The sequence below is a fragment of the Falco peregrinus genome, chromosome 2 (assembly GCF_023634155.1).
Source record: "Falco peregrinus isolate bFalPer1 chromosome 2, bFalPer1.pri, whole genome shotgun sequence".
In the NCBI taxonomy this organism is placed as follows: domain Eukaryota; kingdom Metazoa; phylum Chordata; class Aves; order Falconiformes; family Falconidae; genus Falco; species Falco peregrinus.
In genome coordinates, this window is record NC_073722.1 from 650,403 (window position 1) to 670,460 (window position 20,058).

The window sequence follows — 20,058 nt, forward strand, 5'->3', positions numbered from 1 at the left end:
TTGCCACAAAAATTATTAATGACTGAGAGCCCCATCGCTGCCCACATCCATAATGGTCAGTGCTTCCAAGACAAAAACATTGGACTGACACTTGTGTTGATCTATAGAAACAGAACTGACATTTTAATTAGGTTTCAAAGTAAACACTTTCTAGAGGAAAACAGTTATCTTTCACATCCCATCACAGGCCTCTCTGTTAACTTGACATTCTGGTCTTGTTTGGAATATTTTTCCTAAAGTAAAAAAGCTGGAAACAGATTTGTTCACTCTTATGGCTAAATCTTAGATTCTGAATTGCATAGTTCTGCGACATGGGATAATTTCCGACACTGCTCTTCTGACCCTGGGCGCTGTAGCTCTGGTACTACGATAGACATTACAAACCACCTAAACCTACCCCTCTTTGTGAAACATGTAAGAAATCACATTGCTCCCTTCCACATCAGCAGGTTTATTTACGGATTTGGATTTTGAGGAGCTTAGAGAGAACTACAAAGAGAAGGAGAGATTATTGAGGTGTGTTACTTGCTTGAAGAGCACAAGGAGGCTTTAATTGAGACTCTGGATGTAACAAAGAACATTTGATTTACTTAGTGGCATGTAGGCATACATTGGTCTTCCCAACACAAATGATATTTCACTGGGTTCATGGTTATAGTATTACAGATCTTCATTAGTAAATGCAAGCAAAACCCACCTGTTAATTTCTATGGCTGTGACTGGGAACAGTCTAAAGCAATGGTTCTTAGAGTTTGTGACAGTTGTGCATCATTGTCAAATTTCCTAATTCAAATAGTTGAAAATGGATCAATGTGCACTGTTCTTATTAAACGTAACAGAAAGTGATAGTTAAGTGATAATGGCTGTGTGGACCCCTTCTGATGATCTTGCATACACCTGCAAACTGCAGATCCCAGTGTGCAAGTCACTGTTCTATGTACAAGGGCCTGGGCTTGCAAGATAGTTTCATTTGATACACAAGAATATGAAAAATGTAAATGAATCCAATTTTATCCAGTAAAGAGGCTTGAAAACCAAATAAAGACTTGGGAAAACACTGCAGCTAGCTTCAAGTATTAGAGGATATTACTACTGTCTAAGTGATAAGGCAATGACACACCCCCAAATTATATAACTGATTTCTCTGAAATCATATAAATGCTAACATTAGAAGGGCAGGGTTTTGATGAACCTTGCAGAAGGAGTCTTGCCCATCTTTGCTCTTTGTTTAGAAGACAGAGGAAATTGATAATTCCAGTTTCAGCACACCGGGTTAACATTCCTTTCAAAGATCAGATATGATCAAGAACATGAACAAATCTAAGAGCAGTTCAAATTACTGGCATCTGCTAAGACTAAGACAGCTGAGTGGACCACAATTTCTGGGTCTCTGTTCTGTCAACTTTCTTTACACATTAGAAACAGCCAATGTATTTGTGAAAAGCACTGGCAGTATTGAACCTGCACCCATGAAAGCCCGAGAGAAGAAAACTTCTGGTGAGAAAAAATATTTTTATATTTGTGCTATTGGAGCGACTTAAGTGGCACTTGGTTCTACTTCTAATACCCTACAGTGTGTTGCCTCAGCACCTATAGGATTCAGGTCAAAAGCATCACTGGACAAGTAACAGGCCAACATAGGCATGAGCTGTGTGGTGCAATCATGCAGCACACTGGCTCACTATATTTGCTTTAAGAATGTAGGAAATATGTAGGAAATACACAATATGTAGAAAAGGTGTTAAACAAGGGACTTGAGCAGAAAGTCATATTGACAAGAGATGCTAAGGGTCTGCAATCAGTAGCATGAGAAATAACAGAGCCGGAGAAACCACTGGGTTTTCCCACCACTCTAAGGGAAAATGAGTGTAACAGAGTGCAAGTGACTGTCAAAAGGGAAAACTTCATATTTTATTTAGCAGAGTTGAGACGGTATAAAAAAATAGAGGTAAGAGAACAGGCTGAGACTGACCCTTTTCAAATTGCTGATGAGAGAGAAGATGCATACCCACCCACTGGCAGAGACCCTTCAGATGCTTTTGAAGAGTGTGTTATTAAAGATGTATCAGAATGGGTCAGCACAAAGTGCTAATAAATTTAAGGCAACACAAAGGGCACAAATGATACTGATTGATTAGGCTTCAGCAACTGGACTTCAGGGTGCAGTGCCAACCTGACCTGTGCATGGAAATACAACCACATCATTTCACTTTCTGGGCTTGGCCCCATGTTGTCAGCACAGTTCCTGCCTGAAGAACTGATCAGAAAATAACACAGGTAGAGGCAATGGCACAAACTCCTATTACTGAAGAAGAACGTATGTGATAAGTACTGTTCCATCTCATGGAGTAAGGTTTGCTTAGCCCCATGTATTTATCTGAAGGTCTGGAAGGGGCTAGGGGGGAAATGATACGTTCCTCTGAAGTGTCAAGCTTTGTCATAGCTGATGGTACTCCAGCTGCTTTCTGGTCACTGTCCTGAACAAGGAACATCTGCCTTTGCAGACAGGAAGACCTCAATAAAGAAACAGAAGTTAATAGTGTGAGTGAGAAATGTGGATGAGGTGTATGGTAAGTTCACACATTTGCCAGGGTATACACAGCATCACTGTGGGAGCAAAACTGAATAATTACTAATGTCCTAAACCAAGAAACACGACAGAGAATAGAGGCAAAGGAAACATCCTCTAATAGGATTAATTTACTATCAAAGAGAAAACAACCTAGAAGCACAAAAGTCACAGGAAATTAGGAGTTAGATTCTGTTATGGTGGAGAGACTGTCTTTGCTGGCTGGGAAGAAATCAGTGGAGAAAAAAAGACAAAGCTGGAGCACATGACTTCACATCAATTCAGGTTTGGTGTGGGTATGGGGTTATTGTCAGGGTACTCCAGAGAGGAGGATGGGAAAAATGGAACTCAAACTAGCTCTGTTATGTGAGTTATCTGGACAGAAGATTTGATTCTTTTTCTCTAATAATGAGGGTGGAAATGCTTTTAACACTGGAAATGAATGATTTCAGTAACATTTTTTTCTGCTGAGCAAGGAAGTCCCATTCACGGAAAGCTATATGGCCAAATGAAGCTTTTCATTAGTTGAAAACTGCAAAATTGTGTTTGAGGATATCTTGTCTGCTACTGCATATAAAGGAAATCAAACACTAACCACTGAATGATTAGCTTTAAGGTAAAGTTATCAGAAACAGAAAGCAAGTTACTGCTCCCTGCACCTAACTTCAGAAAGCAGTGGCATGCCTGTAATAAGGCCCACTTCAAAGAATACATAATTTTGAAGAAACATGGTATCATCTCTGTATTTAACTGAAAAGTGTTGAATAGTTTTACACCAGAATATCCTACTGCTAAAATTATTTTGAGTTCTGTCTACTCGACAGGGTGGCCCAACCATTAATTCCATCTGGCTTGCTATCTTTGCTGTGGGGAAGATGGGAAGAGCTGTTAGTATGTCAAATTGAACAGCTAAGCATTTTCCACTTTGCAGAGGGAAAGGAGAAGCATCCTATAAATGGAACCTGATCCTCCATACAAAACAGTTTGGACCATCTTGCTACTACAGTACAGAAGGCAAACAATATTGAAAAATACTGACTATGCAGCATCCTGAAAGTCAATGAAGACCAAAAATCCATCCCTCATACCATGATAAATTTCACCATTATGTCTCAGAAGCTCAACTATCATCTCCATCAGGAAAAGTAGCCTTGAATACTTCATCTGTCAGGAGCAGCCTTTCAGTACCTGAAGTCAGCCTGAGTATCAGTGGGAATGACAGGTAACTATCAGAGGGCTCAATTACACTCAAACATACAAGTACACCTGACTACCACTGAATCCAACAAGTCATCTCTCCAGGGAGAAGCAGACTGAAGAGAGGCAGGGGGTCAGATTCTGGCCCTACTGAATTGAACTCAGAGCAGGCAGTAGCCAAGAAAAAGTGATTTTACTGTCCTTTAAACTCAGAGACAGCAGGGAACTAGCTGGTTGCTCAGTTTTGCACTTAATTGTTGTTTTTTTCTTAAATATGGTCGATTATTGATCTAAAGGGCTTTCTGGCAGACACAGTCTGCGAGGCAGAGTGGTCCCTGCCACCAGGGGATCAGGTAGCTGGCCTTCTGACTGCTTTGTGCTGCCAGGAAAACCCAGAGATGCCTATATTAGGGAAAGAATCTGACTGCAGGGATGCGAGCCATGTGAAAATTTTAATGTGACAAGGAGAAAATATGAGTTTAATGTACTGAAGCCCAAAGCTTCATAAGCTAGTGGATTGCTGAATCAGTTGCTAAACAAAAATCTTCATTTCATTTCGCTGGTGTTAGTCTACTCTTTTTTTATCTGGGTATTCAAGCTTCCTAGGAAGTGCCTGCTTTGTGCTAACAAAAGGCCTATATTCTTTGTCAGGCTTCAGAGGAGACCTAGCCCTTTCCTATCTGCTGATCAGAAATCCAATAAAAATCCCTGCATGTTATTCCCAAGATACCATTTTATAGTTCCTATAATATCAAATTAACTCCCCCAGCTTTAAAATACATAAGCTTTCTCCTTATTGACTAAGGCACACTTTGTCACAATTTGGGGTCTGATTACCCCTATATTGTGTCTAAGGCAATAAACGTGACATTGTTAAAGTGCTGGTACAGTTCTAGGAATGACTTGGTGTTTCCCTGTATAATTAGGACGTCAACAGTTAAGCTAGTGGCGTGGGTAAGCTAAGACCCATAGTCCAGTGGATCTACCCTCTGCAAGTGCAATGGTTTGAAAAAGAGATAACCTCTGCAGGTAAGTTAATTCATGACCTGTCCCACTGAACCCGGCACCGGTTAGAGGTAAGGTATGAACGTAGAGTGTGGCTGTCCCGTTCCACACGGACTCATCCTCAGCACCTAGCGGGTGGAAGTCTGCAAGACTCACACTATATCTAAAACCGTGAGACCTAATCTGAGACCCACCATCAGTGGAAGGACAACCACTGACAAGAACGGGAGTTGGCCCAGGCCTTAAAAAAAGTCACATCTGGTCCTCAGGATACTCCTACTTGGGGGTCATTCATTAAAGCTGCCCTGCAGAACGGCTTCTTTGTATCTCTCCACTACTTGCCCAGCTCCCACAGCACACTGTGCAAGATCACCTTTTGCCTGTGATAGTTTAGGCTCAAGAATGCACCTTCTTTACAATGTAAGGGAAGAATTAAAGCACCGTAAGTGATTCAGGCCTAAAAGGAAAGTGAGACTTACAGGTACCTGACTTGATAGACTCAGGTTTGCAGCAGCTGACTTTTTCTTGCTGTTGGTACTATTTGCATTGTTCCCAGCACTGCTGTTGGAAGTGCTGCTGGTAGAGTTTTTCCTTTTTCTCCGTTTGGTTGTCGGTTGTCTTGTGGGTTCTGCTGCAATAAAATGGTAAGAAGGAAAGCAAGTGGCAGATATTGTAAAGCATGTACTAAAATGATCCACAAGCAGAAGTGCTGAAACATTTTTGCATCTAGTTTTAAATTTCTATGTTTACAAGTAGTAATAGTACTAGATTTAACACGAACTGCAGAATAATATTTGAACCCAAACGAATGGAATCTGCTTCAATTTTGTGTAACAGACTAATGAAGCTTATTCTTCCAGCATTATCTGTAAAGAAATGTGAAAGCATTTTACTAGTGGGAGTATCATGATAACTATCGTGATGCTTTAAGTGACCATGTAACTTGCTGAAGGTCACACAGCAAACAACAGTGCTAAACAAAAATCGAGGTCTTATTCCGATGTAGGGTACAGCCTCAAACGATCCAGCCAGAGGCAGCGGCTAAAGGCAGCTCTCTACCCTACTGCAGCCATCCACGCAGCATACAAGCGACTACCATTTGAGATCCATCTACTTTTGAGGTGGCCTTCACCTTTCAAACTGACCCTCCCAAGAGAAGCCGTGACGGCCTGCTGAATGCCATTTCTCTGCAAGTCTTCCAAACTCAGAGCGAGTCAGGACAATTATATAACTTTGCTTAAATTGGCGAAGAACAGAGGGGCAATGGTACTTCTCAAAATTTGGCTGGGGCACCCATGTGAATAGTCTTAGATATACAAATCTTTAACAGTCTGAAAAGAGAGAGAATTATTATTTTGAGGTGTAAGAGGAAGGAGATTATGTCCAGGCCTGTAAATAACGTTATATTAGTCTCAAAGACAATTAATTATGAAATGTAGCTGTAATTTCAGAGTCACAGCAGGAAGCTGAATTACACAAATGATGAATTCTAATGGAGCCAGTAGGCATTTTGCATTCCATCTACACATATTTTTGTACTAAATTATATCCCAGCCATAGTGAAACCATCTGAATGTGCACATCTATAAATCAGTTGGGTCAGACTGAAATCATAAAACATCAAAATAATTTTCAGGCTTACTTTTGGAACAGTGCTAATTCTTATTACTTTCCTTTGTAAGTAAATTTTCCCACTGTTTCTATATTAATTTAACTATAAAAGAAGTAAAATACTGGAAATGAAACATACCTGGTGGGGCCACCATTCTCTGCCATTTTTGAAACAAGCAAGTCTTCAAGCAGTCTCGAGGACTTAGATTGTAAGTTTTATGTCTTGACATCAGTTCCTGCATTGGCTCCAGTATTACACACAACTGGAAGAAAAAGAATAGAATGATTTCATCCAAGCAAAGACTCAGTTGATCAGTATTTACGTAGCTGGAAAGTATATTCTTGGCTTCTTTTTTACCGTTGCTAAGGGAGTATGCCTTGTACAGCTCAGTTTAATCTGCACTGGGATTGCAAGATCAAAACTCTGAACTGAGAAAACTTTTGCTCACTATTTGCCATCTTAAGTATTTAAAAAAAAAATCAGAAAAACTTCAACTCTGGTCTTCCAGACTACAGAGATTTCAGAAGAGTAGAAAATTTTCATGCTTGATTGCCAAAGTTGCAAAGGTGAATTAATAAATAATAAAATTCCCATAGTGGGTTATCATTCCCACACAACAAAATGTACAGACAATGATCTTCTGACCTTCTGCACTCCACAATGAAGACTTCTCATAAACGATCTTTTACCTTGCTATTGTATGCAAAACAATTAAAATAATTGTGTTCCTTTCTAGTTATGATGACTATACATTTTCCTCCCATCACATGAATGAGATGTCTGGGGAAAAAAAGAGGAGTATTTTATTTTCCTTGTCAGCTTGAATGCTTTATGATGTCAAAGCTGGAGATTTCTGAAAATATGGAATTTCAAGCAAACACCTTTTTCAAATGGAGTCTTATATATTTTCTATCTGTTCACTTAATAATTAAAATCACTGTTCACTGCTTTTTGGTCCTGTTAGCACAGTAGATCTAGCATAAAGAAGAGAGTGAGCTGGTTTCTATTCCCTCCTGTTCATCACCACAGAATTGTTTCCAGTCAGTTAAGCCTTACACAAAGCCACAGAAGACTGCAGAATTGCACACATGTAATTGAGGGTTTACTCTTGCTTGCAGAATCTTTGCTTTTTGGTCATCCTACACGAGAAGGAAAAATCCAGGCTGACCCTCTAGGTTCCAACTGAAATTTGCATGGCTGGCACACAGGAGGAAAAGGTTCCCTGCTTGCCAACAAGCACATTTGATAAGGAAATCGTTGACACAGAACAAGCATGGAGCCTGCATGCCATCCTTAGTCACTTTTCAAAGCAGAACTGCATTTAGAAGCAGAGGAAGGTTTGGCTATTTTTACCAACAGAAGTAAGGCACCGAGTTGGTCAAATTGCTAGAAGTTAGAATGGCACCTGCAGAAAGGTATAACTTAAGCTGAGTCTTGTTTTGAGTTATTTACTAATTCTAGCAAGTCTTGCTGAAGGAGCATTGTCGATTTACTTCAGCGGATGACGTTTTCCTTTCATGCTGTTACAAATATATAAGACATGAGGCAAATTCTTCTCCCTGGGCTGCAGAGCCGATCAATGTTTGCTCCATTCTCCCCATGTGCACCCCACTCTCATTCATATAAATGGAGATGCAAAGTATGCAGGGAAAATAGCTGAAAGGGAGCTGCCATGAGGGCTAAGAGATTAATTCAGCATTTAAATATTATTGTGTACTGGCACTGCCTTTAGATGAGCCTTTCATTAACGGCAGTTAAAACAGAGATAACATAAAGCAGCAGGGAGAATGAAGAGCTTCAGTGTGAGGAATTATTTTTTTCCAACTGCAAAAATTGAATCTGCAGTTGCCCCATTGACTTTTTCCTTAAGTAGGCTTTTTACATATATTTTTGTAGATAAATATCTGCAAGGTAACCTAATAGACAGAGAGCTGCTATCAGATTGTGCACTTTGGGCTCAGATCTTCCTCCGGTTCAATATTCTACCAAAAATTAAGACCATCAGGTCCTAAAGTATGTGCAGGATCCAGTGTATGCTGTGAAAGAGGTGTTGTATTTTGAGTTCTTATCCAATTTATTCTGAAGCCTGCAGGCACTTGCTCAGGTTTTGTGTGTGTGAGAGAGGGAGAGATTCATGATCATAATGGACACCATTGCTTTGGTTCTCGAAAGTCGGGGTTTCTGGCAGGGCTGCTTAAATTGTCTCATTATGAGCAGATAGTAACTAGCACGAAAAAGATAGCTGTAGTAATTCTTAACAAACTAGTTAGCCTGGGCAAAGCACTACACTCACATAGCTCTGCTGCTGCTGGGACTAGAAGTATGTAAATACACATGTAGGGTTTTCCAAGATTTCCTTAGGGACACTTTATTCATGACACATTTGCTTCTCCATATATATTTATTGTTGGCAACAAAGAGAATGTTTCTTCTTTATCATCTGGCAAAGATGTTTCCCATTGTGCTCTAACTGTAATGCACGCTGAGGAGAACTACGCAGTCCCTGCTGCCCATAGATATCCTGACTGCTAATCCTGTCTAGAATCTCTCTCACTTCTCACACAAGGCTAAAATGGGATACGGACCCAAAATGGAGCAATGCCCGACTGATCCCACATGCATGGATGCAAAGCGACAAGCGCTACGGCCAAAACGGCCCCTACAGTAGGACACGGGACGATCTCATCTTCTGGATATTTGGGAGCTGTATGGACTTGTGAATTCCTCTTCTGGTTTGGGGGAACTCACAACCAATTCCCCCCTCTAAAGTCTGGAAATTGGAAGGTCAGCTTTGGATGCCTGAGTAATAGGAGGGCATCGCACTCTCTAGTGACAAGTCCATTTTAAGTGCGTCTGGCTCATGTGAATTGAGCACAAATGTAAACTGAACTGAATTAACAATGATTGATATTAAATCTCACAGCTTTTTCTGCGACCTTTGAGACCTACTTGAAATCTAAAGTGACTCAAAATCAAATCCCTGAAAAAGGAAAAGATCATGGTCCAATTATCTTAAGTCTGAGGAACCTGCCAGTGACAATCAGTAGCTTGGATTTTGCAAAAATCTAGATTTAAAATGTGGGGACAAGATGCATTTGAGAATTAGGTTGGCCAAAACCACCTGCCATCTTTAACGGCTAGCGAGCAAGGTAAATGGCAGGTTGGTTTGATTGCATCATTTTACAAAGTGACTTCTTTAAACAAAGCTAACTAAACGTTTTACACAGTCCGACATTCATTGGCATATAGAAGAAGCCTGAGGCTTAGACTGCCTATTCCCGAAAGATCACCTAATCTTGCCCCGTGAGATTCCCTTTCAAAATATCTATTTTAACATTGTTTCAAGCATTGGATACTATCAGAAGGCACAAGTCTTTACTATAGTACTAGAACATTTCCAACGCCAACAAAACCAATCTCTTCTACAAGCATTTTCTGCACAGCTCAGAATCAGTCACCCAGGAAAATATCTTAAAGAATTAAAGGCTTTAGCGCAGTGATGATGTATGATCACAGAACTGATTTCCACACGACTAAGGAACCCAGAAGCTTTAATGGCAATGCTTAAAAAGACACAGATATTTCCAAGCTCTGAGTTTAGACAACACAAAATGTGGGATTCATTTGCCCTCCCGTAGGTGTCCAGCGCCAGCCAAAATGCCCTGGGTTATGCTGGATCTCGTCCCTCTGATTGCTCTTGCTGTCCCAGAAGAACACAACACTTCATATGGATTTGTCAGACACTAGATGGTGTCTTAAGTGTGTGGGCAGTGAACAAACCCCAAAGTTAAAAGAAAAAAATTATGCTTCTTTTAGCTTTTAAAACAAATGTGAAAGAACGTGTATCATCATAGCTTATGTACTTTCCCTCTGCAGTACTAAAACCTACTGAAAGAACTCCACATGATGCATAGTAACCCAATATTATTAAAATTAGTTTCCAATCATCTTTTCTCACTTCAACTCATGGGAGTGATGTCTGACCAGTACTGCTGAACCATGGCTGTGGGTTGGATCCCACATGAGAGATGAACACGGTGTGTCAGTGAGAGAAGCCGTTGGCATGAGGAGCACCTATGGGTGCCTAGCGCACTCTGGGACACGAGCACACATTTTGGTGCTGTACAGAGGTCAGTGAATTGCCCTAGGGTTCCACATGGATCCTATGGACATTTCATCAATTACAGGGCTTGTATCCAACTTGAGAAAATGGTAATGTTATATACCCTTGTGGCTCTGGGAAGTGAAAGTAGGGAACATAATAAAGCACATGGGTTTTTGTGTTAGCAAAACACATCTGGAAGGACTTGATTTGTTTTTTTATTGACCTTTTTTTTTTTTTTTTCTTAGAGGGGAAGACTAACATTTACAGGTCTCAAAAAAGAGCGTGTCTCAAGAAAGGAGTTATATGAGGAGATACTGGAGGTACTGCAGACAGAAGTTAGAGGGTTCTGAGAATGTGGATCTATACGTAATTTTCTGTAACGCTTCAGTTATCAGCAGAGCCAAAATTGACCTTTATAGGTAAGTGGTCAAGTTCGGCTCTTGAGATCACTCCAGTCACACCGAGAATGGCTTCAGCCTTATGATTTTTGTTCTAATGCCAGCTCTCTATTCTATTCTGACAATAGATGCTCATTCTGGTGAGTGAAGATTAGCAGAAAGACCAATGTGAAAGCTCTCTTTTACCTTACTTTTGCATACCATAAGATTATGTATTCTATTGCTAATTTAATTAGCAATTGCCCTCTTCAGTGAAACCCCTTGTCTCCATGCCAGTTTTTACATTTCCAGTAGCAAAGGTTTGTTAGGCTGCTGGTGAAGATGGTCCTGCCAGCTCCGAGCTGCAGGTGGCAGAGCTAGCCCAGCTAACAGGCATCCCCTGCCTACATGCCAGAAGCACAAAAGAACTGCAACCTTTCAGTTTTTCAGTGCCTTTTGCTTTTTAAAGAGAATTCAGTGGGACTCAAGTCTTGCAATACTTAGGTGGTGAGACCGACATAATCACCGAGCCAGTTTCTTTAAAGTAGGAAACGCATCTGGTCAGTAAGTGCTGGCCAGCCGATGAGTCACCAGGTCTACCAAAAGAAGTGAGTTATGAGAACTGTACCTTCCATTGGTTACCAGTTTTTTCTGTATAAGCGAAAGTTTCATTAACCACAATTAAAAAAATGGAATTAGCCAAAATTTTCGTGTAGATGACACTTCAAAATGTTAATGTTTAATGTAACATCAGTTTTTCTGAATGAAACCAGCAAGGAACCTGACAGCTATGGGTGTTTTCTGAAGTTTTACTGAAATTTAGTTTTAACTCTTTAGATGCTTGAAACTTTTCCTAGTTGAATGCCTGTATTAATCACTTGAAAACTATAGGAACTGTTACATAGTCGGAGCTCACAGAGATTTATAACCCTTCCTAAAATTGACAAAAACCCATTTGAACGGGAGTATTAATCACCGTCTTGTGTTCAGGTAGGATGTTGACAGTGAAGGTATACCTGGAATACAGTGTGCAGCCTTGAAGGGGTTCAGTGCTTTCTTTTAGAGCTCATTCTTTATCCTCCAAAAGATTCTGAGTTATTAACTAACAAATCTGAACACAATGACGTCTTATTCCTATGCTGAAATGCAGTCTTCCCTCTGCATACCCTGTACGTGCTCTAGAGAGAACGGCTCCAGTTAACGCTGCCGGTGAAATTCCATCCCCGATGCATTTCCCTGGGAAAGGTCCCTTTGACTTCAGTGGGGCAGGATTCCTGAGCAGAGCTGAAATGTCTCTGCACCCTGTTTCATGGATATCCACAGACCTGTATCTCCACAGGTCCATGCTACGTTACTGACACGCCTGCAGTGAGGAAGGGGACACATTAAGGATATTTTCTCAACCTCTGTGGAAGAGCTACACCTGAAAGTCTGACTTCCAGGAGTTGTGTCAAAGCCCTGCACTCCCAGCAGCATGGCACTGAAACAGCAATGCTGTGCTGCAGTCCTCAGTATGGCTCAGGCTTTGAAATTACAAATAGGGAAGGCTTATAGCTGGGTTTAATTTTCTCTGCTTATGCTTGTTTTTCAAAATTAGTGTAAGTATCATTCCTCTGCAGAACAGAGGGAGGAATGAAAATTTCCAAGGAACACATTGCTGCTTCTTTCACTGGCCGGCTTGCAATTCACTGCTCAAAATAGCTTGTGTTTTTTTAGGAATCACATATGAATACAGAACATTTTCATGTTAAAAAATCTCTGTTTTCCATTAAAACTGTGGAGATATAAATGAGAAATGTTTTGGGTTTTTTATGAACCAAAAGAATTGAGGTTTGGTTTTTTTGGGGTTTTTTTTTGCACACTGTTTTTTCTGGAGGGCATTGCTTTTGCTTTGGTCTAAACTGTTGCCCAGTATGTCAAGTCAAGTACAAGTCTCCTCCATCGGTGCATTTCAGTGGATCAACTGTATCCATGCTCTTTCCCTGCATGATAAACTTTAAGTCAGAAGAATGGGCTTTGAGATTCCCATCACTGAACATACTACTCTTGCTACCTGCTTTCACTTTTTGAAGAGCCACTGTACACTCCTGCTGAGATGTGGACACTAATAAGACAAGTTCATTGTACATCCCATGTGATGACATACATGGAATAAATAAATGATCAGTTTTGAAATTTTGCAGTACTTAGTGTAGCAAGCAGCAAATTCAGTAGCCACTTTGATTTTAATTATAAAAGTAGTTATTTTAACTTGACTGTTCAAAATCCTGTCTTCACAGGATCATTTATTTTAATCAAACCTTAGATGATCTTTGGGACAGAATATGAAAAGGCAGCTCTTAACCCCAATAGCTTAAGTAGCCCAATACCACAGAGTAATCCCTGACTTGTTTACTGTGACTATTGTTCTCTCTGTATTTCCAACTCCTTCTGTGCCAAAGATTTTTAAATTGGCAGTGTATAAGCAGACTGAAGTCCTTGGTTTTGCTACATAGATAGGGAACAAGATGAGCTTTTGGTATCAAGGAGGTGGGAAACTGCCTGGAAATATGGTATAGGCACATTTACTGTATTTACTCCTAAATTAAATAAATTTGATTTAAACAGACAGTAATGAAAAGGTTTAAAAAAACGTTATTAAAATTCTTTCTTTAGGCTTTGACTTAAAAGCTCATTGAGATAAATGGAGTCGTGCCTCTCCCAGAAATTGTTTTAGACTAGTTCAGGGCTCAGCAAGACAGTTCTGCATCAGCTTGAACTTGGCTCATATTTTAAGTATGTCTCCAAAACCATATGGAGTGAACATTTTGTGTTAGCTTTAAAAAATGCAGGATGAGTTTCTGCAGCACAATACCACAGCAAGAGCAGATTCTGGGACAAAGTCCATAACGTGAAATTTACTGGGTCTGGGATGTACTTAACAGCCATCGGTCTGCACTGGAGAAGTTTCCATGTTTTGTGACTACTCGCCATGCTGAGTCAAGAAATATTTATACTTGCATTCACCTAAGAAGCTAGAAATGACAATTCCCAGCTTAACACTTGCAATATTAATGATCATTAGCATCTACAGCTTATTATTTATTATTTATACAATGTCAGACTTATACACAGATATTTTACAAACTACTGAGCCCCTCATTCTGAAAAGATTCCTATCTCAACTAGATAAGAGGGAAAATACTAAGCCAGGAGTAATTTGGCAACAGTAAGGTATGCGCATGAAAACAACGATTTCATGTAGCTATCTACAAGTCCCTTGAGGACCACTGATATATATTTAAATGGTTCTCACGTGTTGTCACTTGAAGATATGGCTGTTTTGCTATGCAGATTGCCTGCCACATATTAAGCAAAATGTCATTCATTTCATTGATAATTTGGTTTTTTAAGAAACAATATAAGATCAAATCTGCCACAAGGCTCCTGGATTTCACTCTTTCTTTCCTGTGTGTTGCTAACCCTGCAAGATGCAGTGGGAAGACATGCAACTACTGAAGCTCCATGCTGGATTCACGAGTAAATACTCAGCACTCAGTAATGTTTATTCATCCTATGCTCTGCCCTGAATGCCAGTCTAGGACTCTCCAGTTTCTCACTAACACCCAGAGGTAGCAAATGATTTCTCAATAATGCAGTATTCAGCTGCTCAATTGCTCCCAAGCTACATAGCTCATCACGTTTTTACACTTCTCTGTATCTGCAGCCATTTCAATTCCCAGCAACAGTGAGAACAGAAAGAAGCAGCATTCATTTCAGGTAAGGCTAAGCTTAAAAAAAATATTTTGTTTTCAAGGCAAATACTCTGAGTGGGTAGGAAACAGAAACAGTTCGTAACACAGCACAATTATCACCAGCACTGCAGCTAATTCTCATTAGTGTACTGGACCCCAATTTGATTTCTTTCTCTCTCTCCTTCCCTATATATTTTTTTAATGTATCAGCTAGCTAACAGCTTCCACCATGCCCTCTCTTCCAGGCACTCTGAAGCAATTCAGGTGGTTATGGAAACTTTGCTAGCTCTCGTGGCCATTAATACTGCCCTTTTGCGTGGTGGCATCAGTGCCAGCATCAAAACTGTGCACCTGGTCAGCAAGAACCCCAACCTCCCTTACAACTGAAAAAGCTTCTTCCTCCTTCCCTGCATCCCACCCAGGAGTTCAGGGTACTCGCTCCCTGCAGTGTGCCCATGCTGGTGAAAGGGCTCTGGGCTCAACGTTTCTGCAACCAGAAAAGCATTCTTGTGAACGTTGTTGTTCTTGCTGAGCTACTGCCAAAGTGCTTTGCAGACAGCTGAGCACACTCTTCCCTGAGGAGAACCTCATTTAAGGGCCTCCTTAGCATCCGTATTGTATCAAACTAAAGGTTTCTTACACTGGACATGAACAGGCTTAGTGACATCTTCAGTTTATACGTAATGAATGGTGTGACGCACCTTTGAGATGCCATGTAACGGATGCTGAACTGGACAGCTGTGGTCTCCTTTCCCCATCTGAGGGGAAGTGCTCATGCTGGAGTTGTATTTTTGGAGAGGAGGTTGACACCTGCCATATTTAGTTACCACTCTGGCAGTACAGTCATCATTACAGTGTGTACTGGAATTAATTCTGTTTCACAATACTCTTAAGCATCAAAACAATGTTTTAGGCCTCCAAGTCACAGCTGTAAGCATTTGATAACCCTCTCCCCTCAGAATTTTTGAAAAAGTAGATCTTCCTACTTTCCTTGTGATTTTACTTAATCTTTCTATTTAGATCTATATTATGGGTTTAGAAAGGAGCTCTACAGTTTGTGTTTTTGCTTCTCTCTTTGAAGTTTGAACACTGGCTTTTGAATAGATTTATATCTTTTGGACTCTTCGCAAGAACTTTGCAACTTTAAATTATTCGCTCTTCCTCTCATTACCCAGCCATTAAAAGAATGTCCTTTCAGTAAATGCTCTTTTTCCTATCCACCCTCTGTACAATGGGGAGATGTTTTGAAAAAACCCTTCCTTCAACAGCATCACACAAGTCTTATGAGCTTTTAATACTGTTTGCACCAGCTGGGCTCATGGCTCTTCCTACTTCCTACACCAAAGTGAACAGTGAGGGTTATCTCGTTCCTTTCCTTTTTCCCGGTAACAAATCAGGCAAAGCAAGGGCAGCTGGTTTCAGTAACACAAGTATGTATTCCTGGAATCCCAGTGGTAGAGCCAAACTGCACCCAGTTGCTGTATGTATTTCCAGCTAATGAAAACAAAAGAACTTGCAGGCAAAGTCTCATCTTCCTCCTGATGGGCTTAGTTCTGGAGGCTGTGAAAACCCAGAATCTGAATAATTCATCATCTGACTCTTCCTTATGGACCTCCTGATGCAATCTGACCTCATCCAAAGTACATAGATTGTTTGGTGTTTTCTGCAATGAGGTCAACCTGCTGGAGCCTTCTCCTTGAGGAGAGATCCTAACTGCAAAAAAGGATCAATACATCAAATCACAAGCCTGTATCACAACCAAGTCTTGTACAGCCCATCATATTGTGGGATTCTTCTCTCACAACTATCTGTATATTCAATGATCAATAGACAAGATTTGTGTCTTACACATCTCAGATCAGAATTAAGCTCTTAAATGATTTTAAGAGAGACCGTAAGATTTATCTTTGTAATTTAATTTAACATTAGTGTTAAATTATATTGCAGAGTGCATCATGTTGACTGCATGATATGATCCTTTATACTGCGCCTGGTATTGCGCTGAGTATCAATTTCAGAGGGCTTGTCAGGACGAAATTAAATTTTAATGTAAATCTGAACAGATTCATTGATTTCAGCCTATACTGGAGTTGGATGGAATTCCACCACTATGTGAGGGTGAAAGGTGGTCTGTAGTAATTAAGAGGAGGAACTAAGCACTTTGGACTAAATAATTTTTACTTGAGCCTTGTCCTGTGAACTAATCACTCCTTTTTTACATCCAATTATGGGTTGTGAATATTATAAAACACAATAGCTGCTGTTTTAGCTCACTGTGTTTCAGTGGCCTGATGCAAAGCACATGACATTTGAAAGCCTTCTTAATTTCATTTTCTCTAGATAGTTCAAAAAATCATACAGCTTACAATTTATTCTCATTTCATGATTATTGCCTGTGCTCCTAACACAATCACCGATTTTATTTCTTATGCAGTACTGACTTAAGAACAAAAGAAGGGTGACTTTGGAGACTGTTGTGCACTTCAAAAGAAGTGAGCTCCTCTCTCATTCTTTGCCAAGTGCAGATATTTAATAATCAGAATTCCTTAATAATCCACCATCGCAGCCAGTCCGAACAGTATCTTTAGGAAGCAGCATCGGAAAGGTCTATTTCCCTGTTTGCCATCTCCCATCACTATCACGTGTGATGTTGCTGCATGACATTTCCTTCCTCTCTATTTCTCCAAAGGCAAACAAGCTGCTATTCAGCAATTCTGAGTCAAATCCTAACACCTGATATTTCTGATATGCAAACTGTTAGCTTTTTCTATTTGTGCAACAATGAGACCTTATCGGTTTTGCCGCTTTTCATTTTGACTATGAAATGCATCCACTATCACTCTTCACCTGTGTCCCTGGCAGCTCCCTTAGGTTCAGATGGAATCCGGTATGTTGTTTGTCTTGTTCAAACTACTGCTGATCCAAAACAAATCACAGCATTATAAAAAAGATCAAGAGTGTAGGGACTGCATTTGAATTCTGACAGTTTTTAGTGTGCAGCTGCATTACAACTTGGAAATAAGTTTAGGAATGTTTTCATGGCAAAGTGGTCTGCAGACAGCAAATGCTGCCTTAAAGATGCCCAAGACAGAACAGTAGGAGAGGCTATGCCTGACCAAAACACAAGTCTAAAAATTTAGTGGTGCAGCAGAAGTTTTAGTTTAATGTATAATTTTTCAGGACACTTCAAAATAAGTGCCACAGATGAAGACACTCTTTATAGCGAAAAACAAAACATTACCTTTGCCTTTGGTTTCACAAGTCCATGTTTGTGTGAATTGTACTCTTTTCAGGTTTCCATGTATGAGAAATCAGCTTGCTTTCATACAATAGATACACACGAAGATTCATACATACTGAGGCAATACCACAACTATGATTCATCCTTCAGACTAACGTGTACATAGCAACTCTAATCTTATTTACAACCATGCAAAAAGAAAGCTTTTTCCAGGGTATAAGCAGCTAGCTCTTCTGTGTCATGAATCTCTTCCCTTGTCCATATAAAATCCTCTTGTTTCTATACTGCAGCTCAAGCACAAATGCAGTGTTTTTCACATAACCAGTTCTATTTTTAGCCTGAATTGTAGGAAGTCTGCAGCATTAATAAATGGAAGAGAAGTACAGAACTACACCGCATGGTAATGTGCCAATGCAAAAGCTAGCTTGGCCTTTAGCCAATGAACTGTGGTTAGATGTTAGAGCAATGAAAGTAAAAACACCACTTATAATGGAATGATTAATAAGCTGACAAACTTCCATGCATTTATTTCATACTTTTTGAATGCCAGCCTTATTAATGCCAACGTATTTTCTGTTTTATTAGTGACATCTCTCAGCCTGAAGCATAGACATATACGTATGTATTTTTATATATGCAATGGAGTTTTGCTTAATTCTGTGTTCAAGTAGAAAGGAACAATATCAGAAGCAGATGATACTTTGCAGCGCAGAGCCTGACACAGGAAAAAAAGGAATAAGGAAGGAGCTTTTCTTTACAAACTAATAAAGCAACTCCACTAGACATTAAACCCATTGTTTCTTGATTTTCTCTCCTATTGACTCTGCAATTCCCTTGTTTAGTACTGAAATTATGAAAGCAAAAATCCTCCAGAGCTGTTACACAGAGGACAAAAGTTCACAGTTCTTACAGGGACACAAAGTCTTCTGTAATCTCTCCATTTCTCACCCAATCCACAAAACTTGTCCCAGCACTGTTACTCTGTGGACAGATGGATGTTTATATAAAAGACCTTGTGCCTCAATAAAATTCCATTTCGGGGTTATATAAAAACAGCAATTACTGCAAAATGGAACTTTTTAATTAAACGTATTCGAAGAAAGTAGGGATTAATGATTTTAAAGCATTGAGTATTTAATGCTTGCAGTCATAGATCATCCACTAGTGAAGCTGTATTATCACAATCAGGCAACAATGCTTTTAAGTATTGATAGTGCGTGTGTTAATAACACTTAAACTGTTTTCATAACAATATAATTAGTAACACAACTAATGTATACTATACCTATTATTAACATAATGTTTTAATAAACTTAATTCACAGCAACATCCTCGAAATAAATAAGGATACACTTTGGATCAGGCTAGTTGTCCCTTGGTCCAGTGAACTGCGGATAAGCTACACCCTGAATCTTTTTGGTAATGCTGATGTAGTAGGGTACAGTTCCTGATAATTGTCCCAGAAAAATGCAATAACTGCCCACCTGATCTCTGATTTGTAGGTCAGAAGGAAATTTTTACCTTGCACTTCAATTAAATACAGGTAATAAGACACGGGCAAAATCCTTTACTGGTTCTGAAATTGTGCCTGCACGGCTCAGAGCCTGGGTTGCGCTCATCTTAAAAATCCAGCTCTAACTCTGTACTTCACATGGGATCAAATACTATATGGTGCGTACAGAAACCCACACACGAAAGTCAAAAGAAAATAAAATGAAAACACCAACATTAGGTTTGTTTTTCTGTTAAGAATTCTATTCAGGTACAGCAAAATCAATACTTTTCCTCTGAGTGTACACAGTGCACTCAGGCTGTTCTGTCAGGATCTATACAAGAAACAGAGATGGGATTTAAGGTGGGTGGATGTGGTGGTCAGGTGGAGGTATGGCTCACTGGCACGCGTGGCCCCTGCTTCCCAGAACAGCTGCATCTTGCAGCACCATGAGGGCATCACGTATGGTGATGGCACCACCTCCCGCCCCCCGCTCACACAAGCGCTCAGTGCTCTGTCGGTGCTGCAGAGGTAGCGCTCAGGGAACACCTAACGGCCCCCTGAGAGGGAAACGTGCCACGACACAGTGGCTGTAGCCAAATGGGGACAGTCCAGCCTCTTCCCACCCACCCCGCAATGCAGCATAGGATAGACAGAAAGATGGAGAAGTACCAACCAAACCGACAGTCACTGTGCACTTACTAAAATCAGACTGCCCAATCTGCC

The 20,058-nt window shown here is 40.2% G+C and overlaps 1 protein-coding gene across 17 annotated transcripts in view; it reads right to left on the reverse strand.

Annotated features, from left to right (window-relative positions):
* Nucleotides 1-20,058, reverse strand: part of LDB2 (LIM domain binding 2) — a 220,091-nt gene that overhangs the window by 5,049 nt on the left and 194,984 nt on the right. For 7 of the 17 annotated variants that reach the window (XM_055795647.1, XM_055795643.1, XM_055795648.1 and 4 more), the window contains 2 exons: nucleotides 6,522-6,645; nucleotides 5,251-5,402 (listed from right to left, as the gene is read on the reverse strand). In XM_055795647.1, the coding sequence (XP_055651622.1) occupies nucleotides 5,251-5,402; nucleotides 6,522-6,645 (276 nt within the window). The remainder of the gene's footprint in view (nucleotides 1-5,250; nucleotides 5,403-6,521; nucleotides 6,646-20,058) is intronic. The other 10 variants (XM_055795645.1, XM_055795650.1, XM_055795659.1 and 7 more) reach the window with 3 other exon arrangements.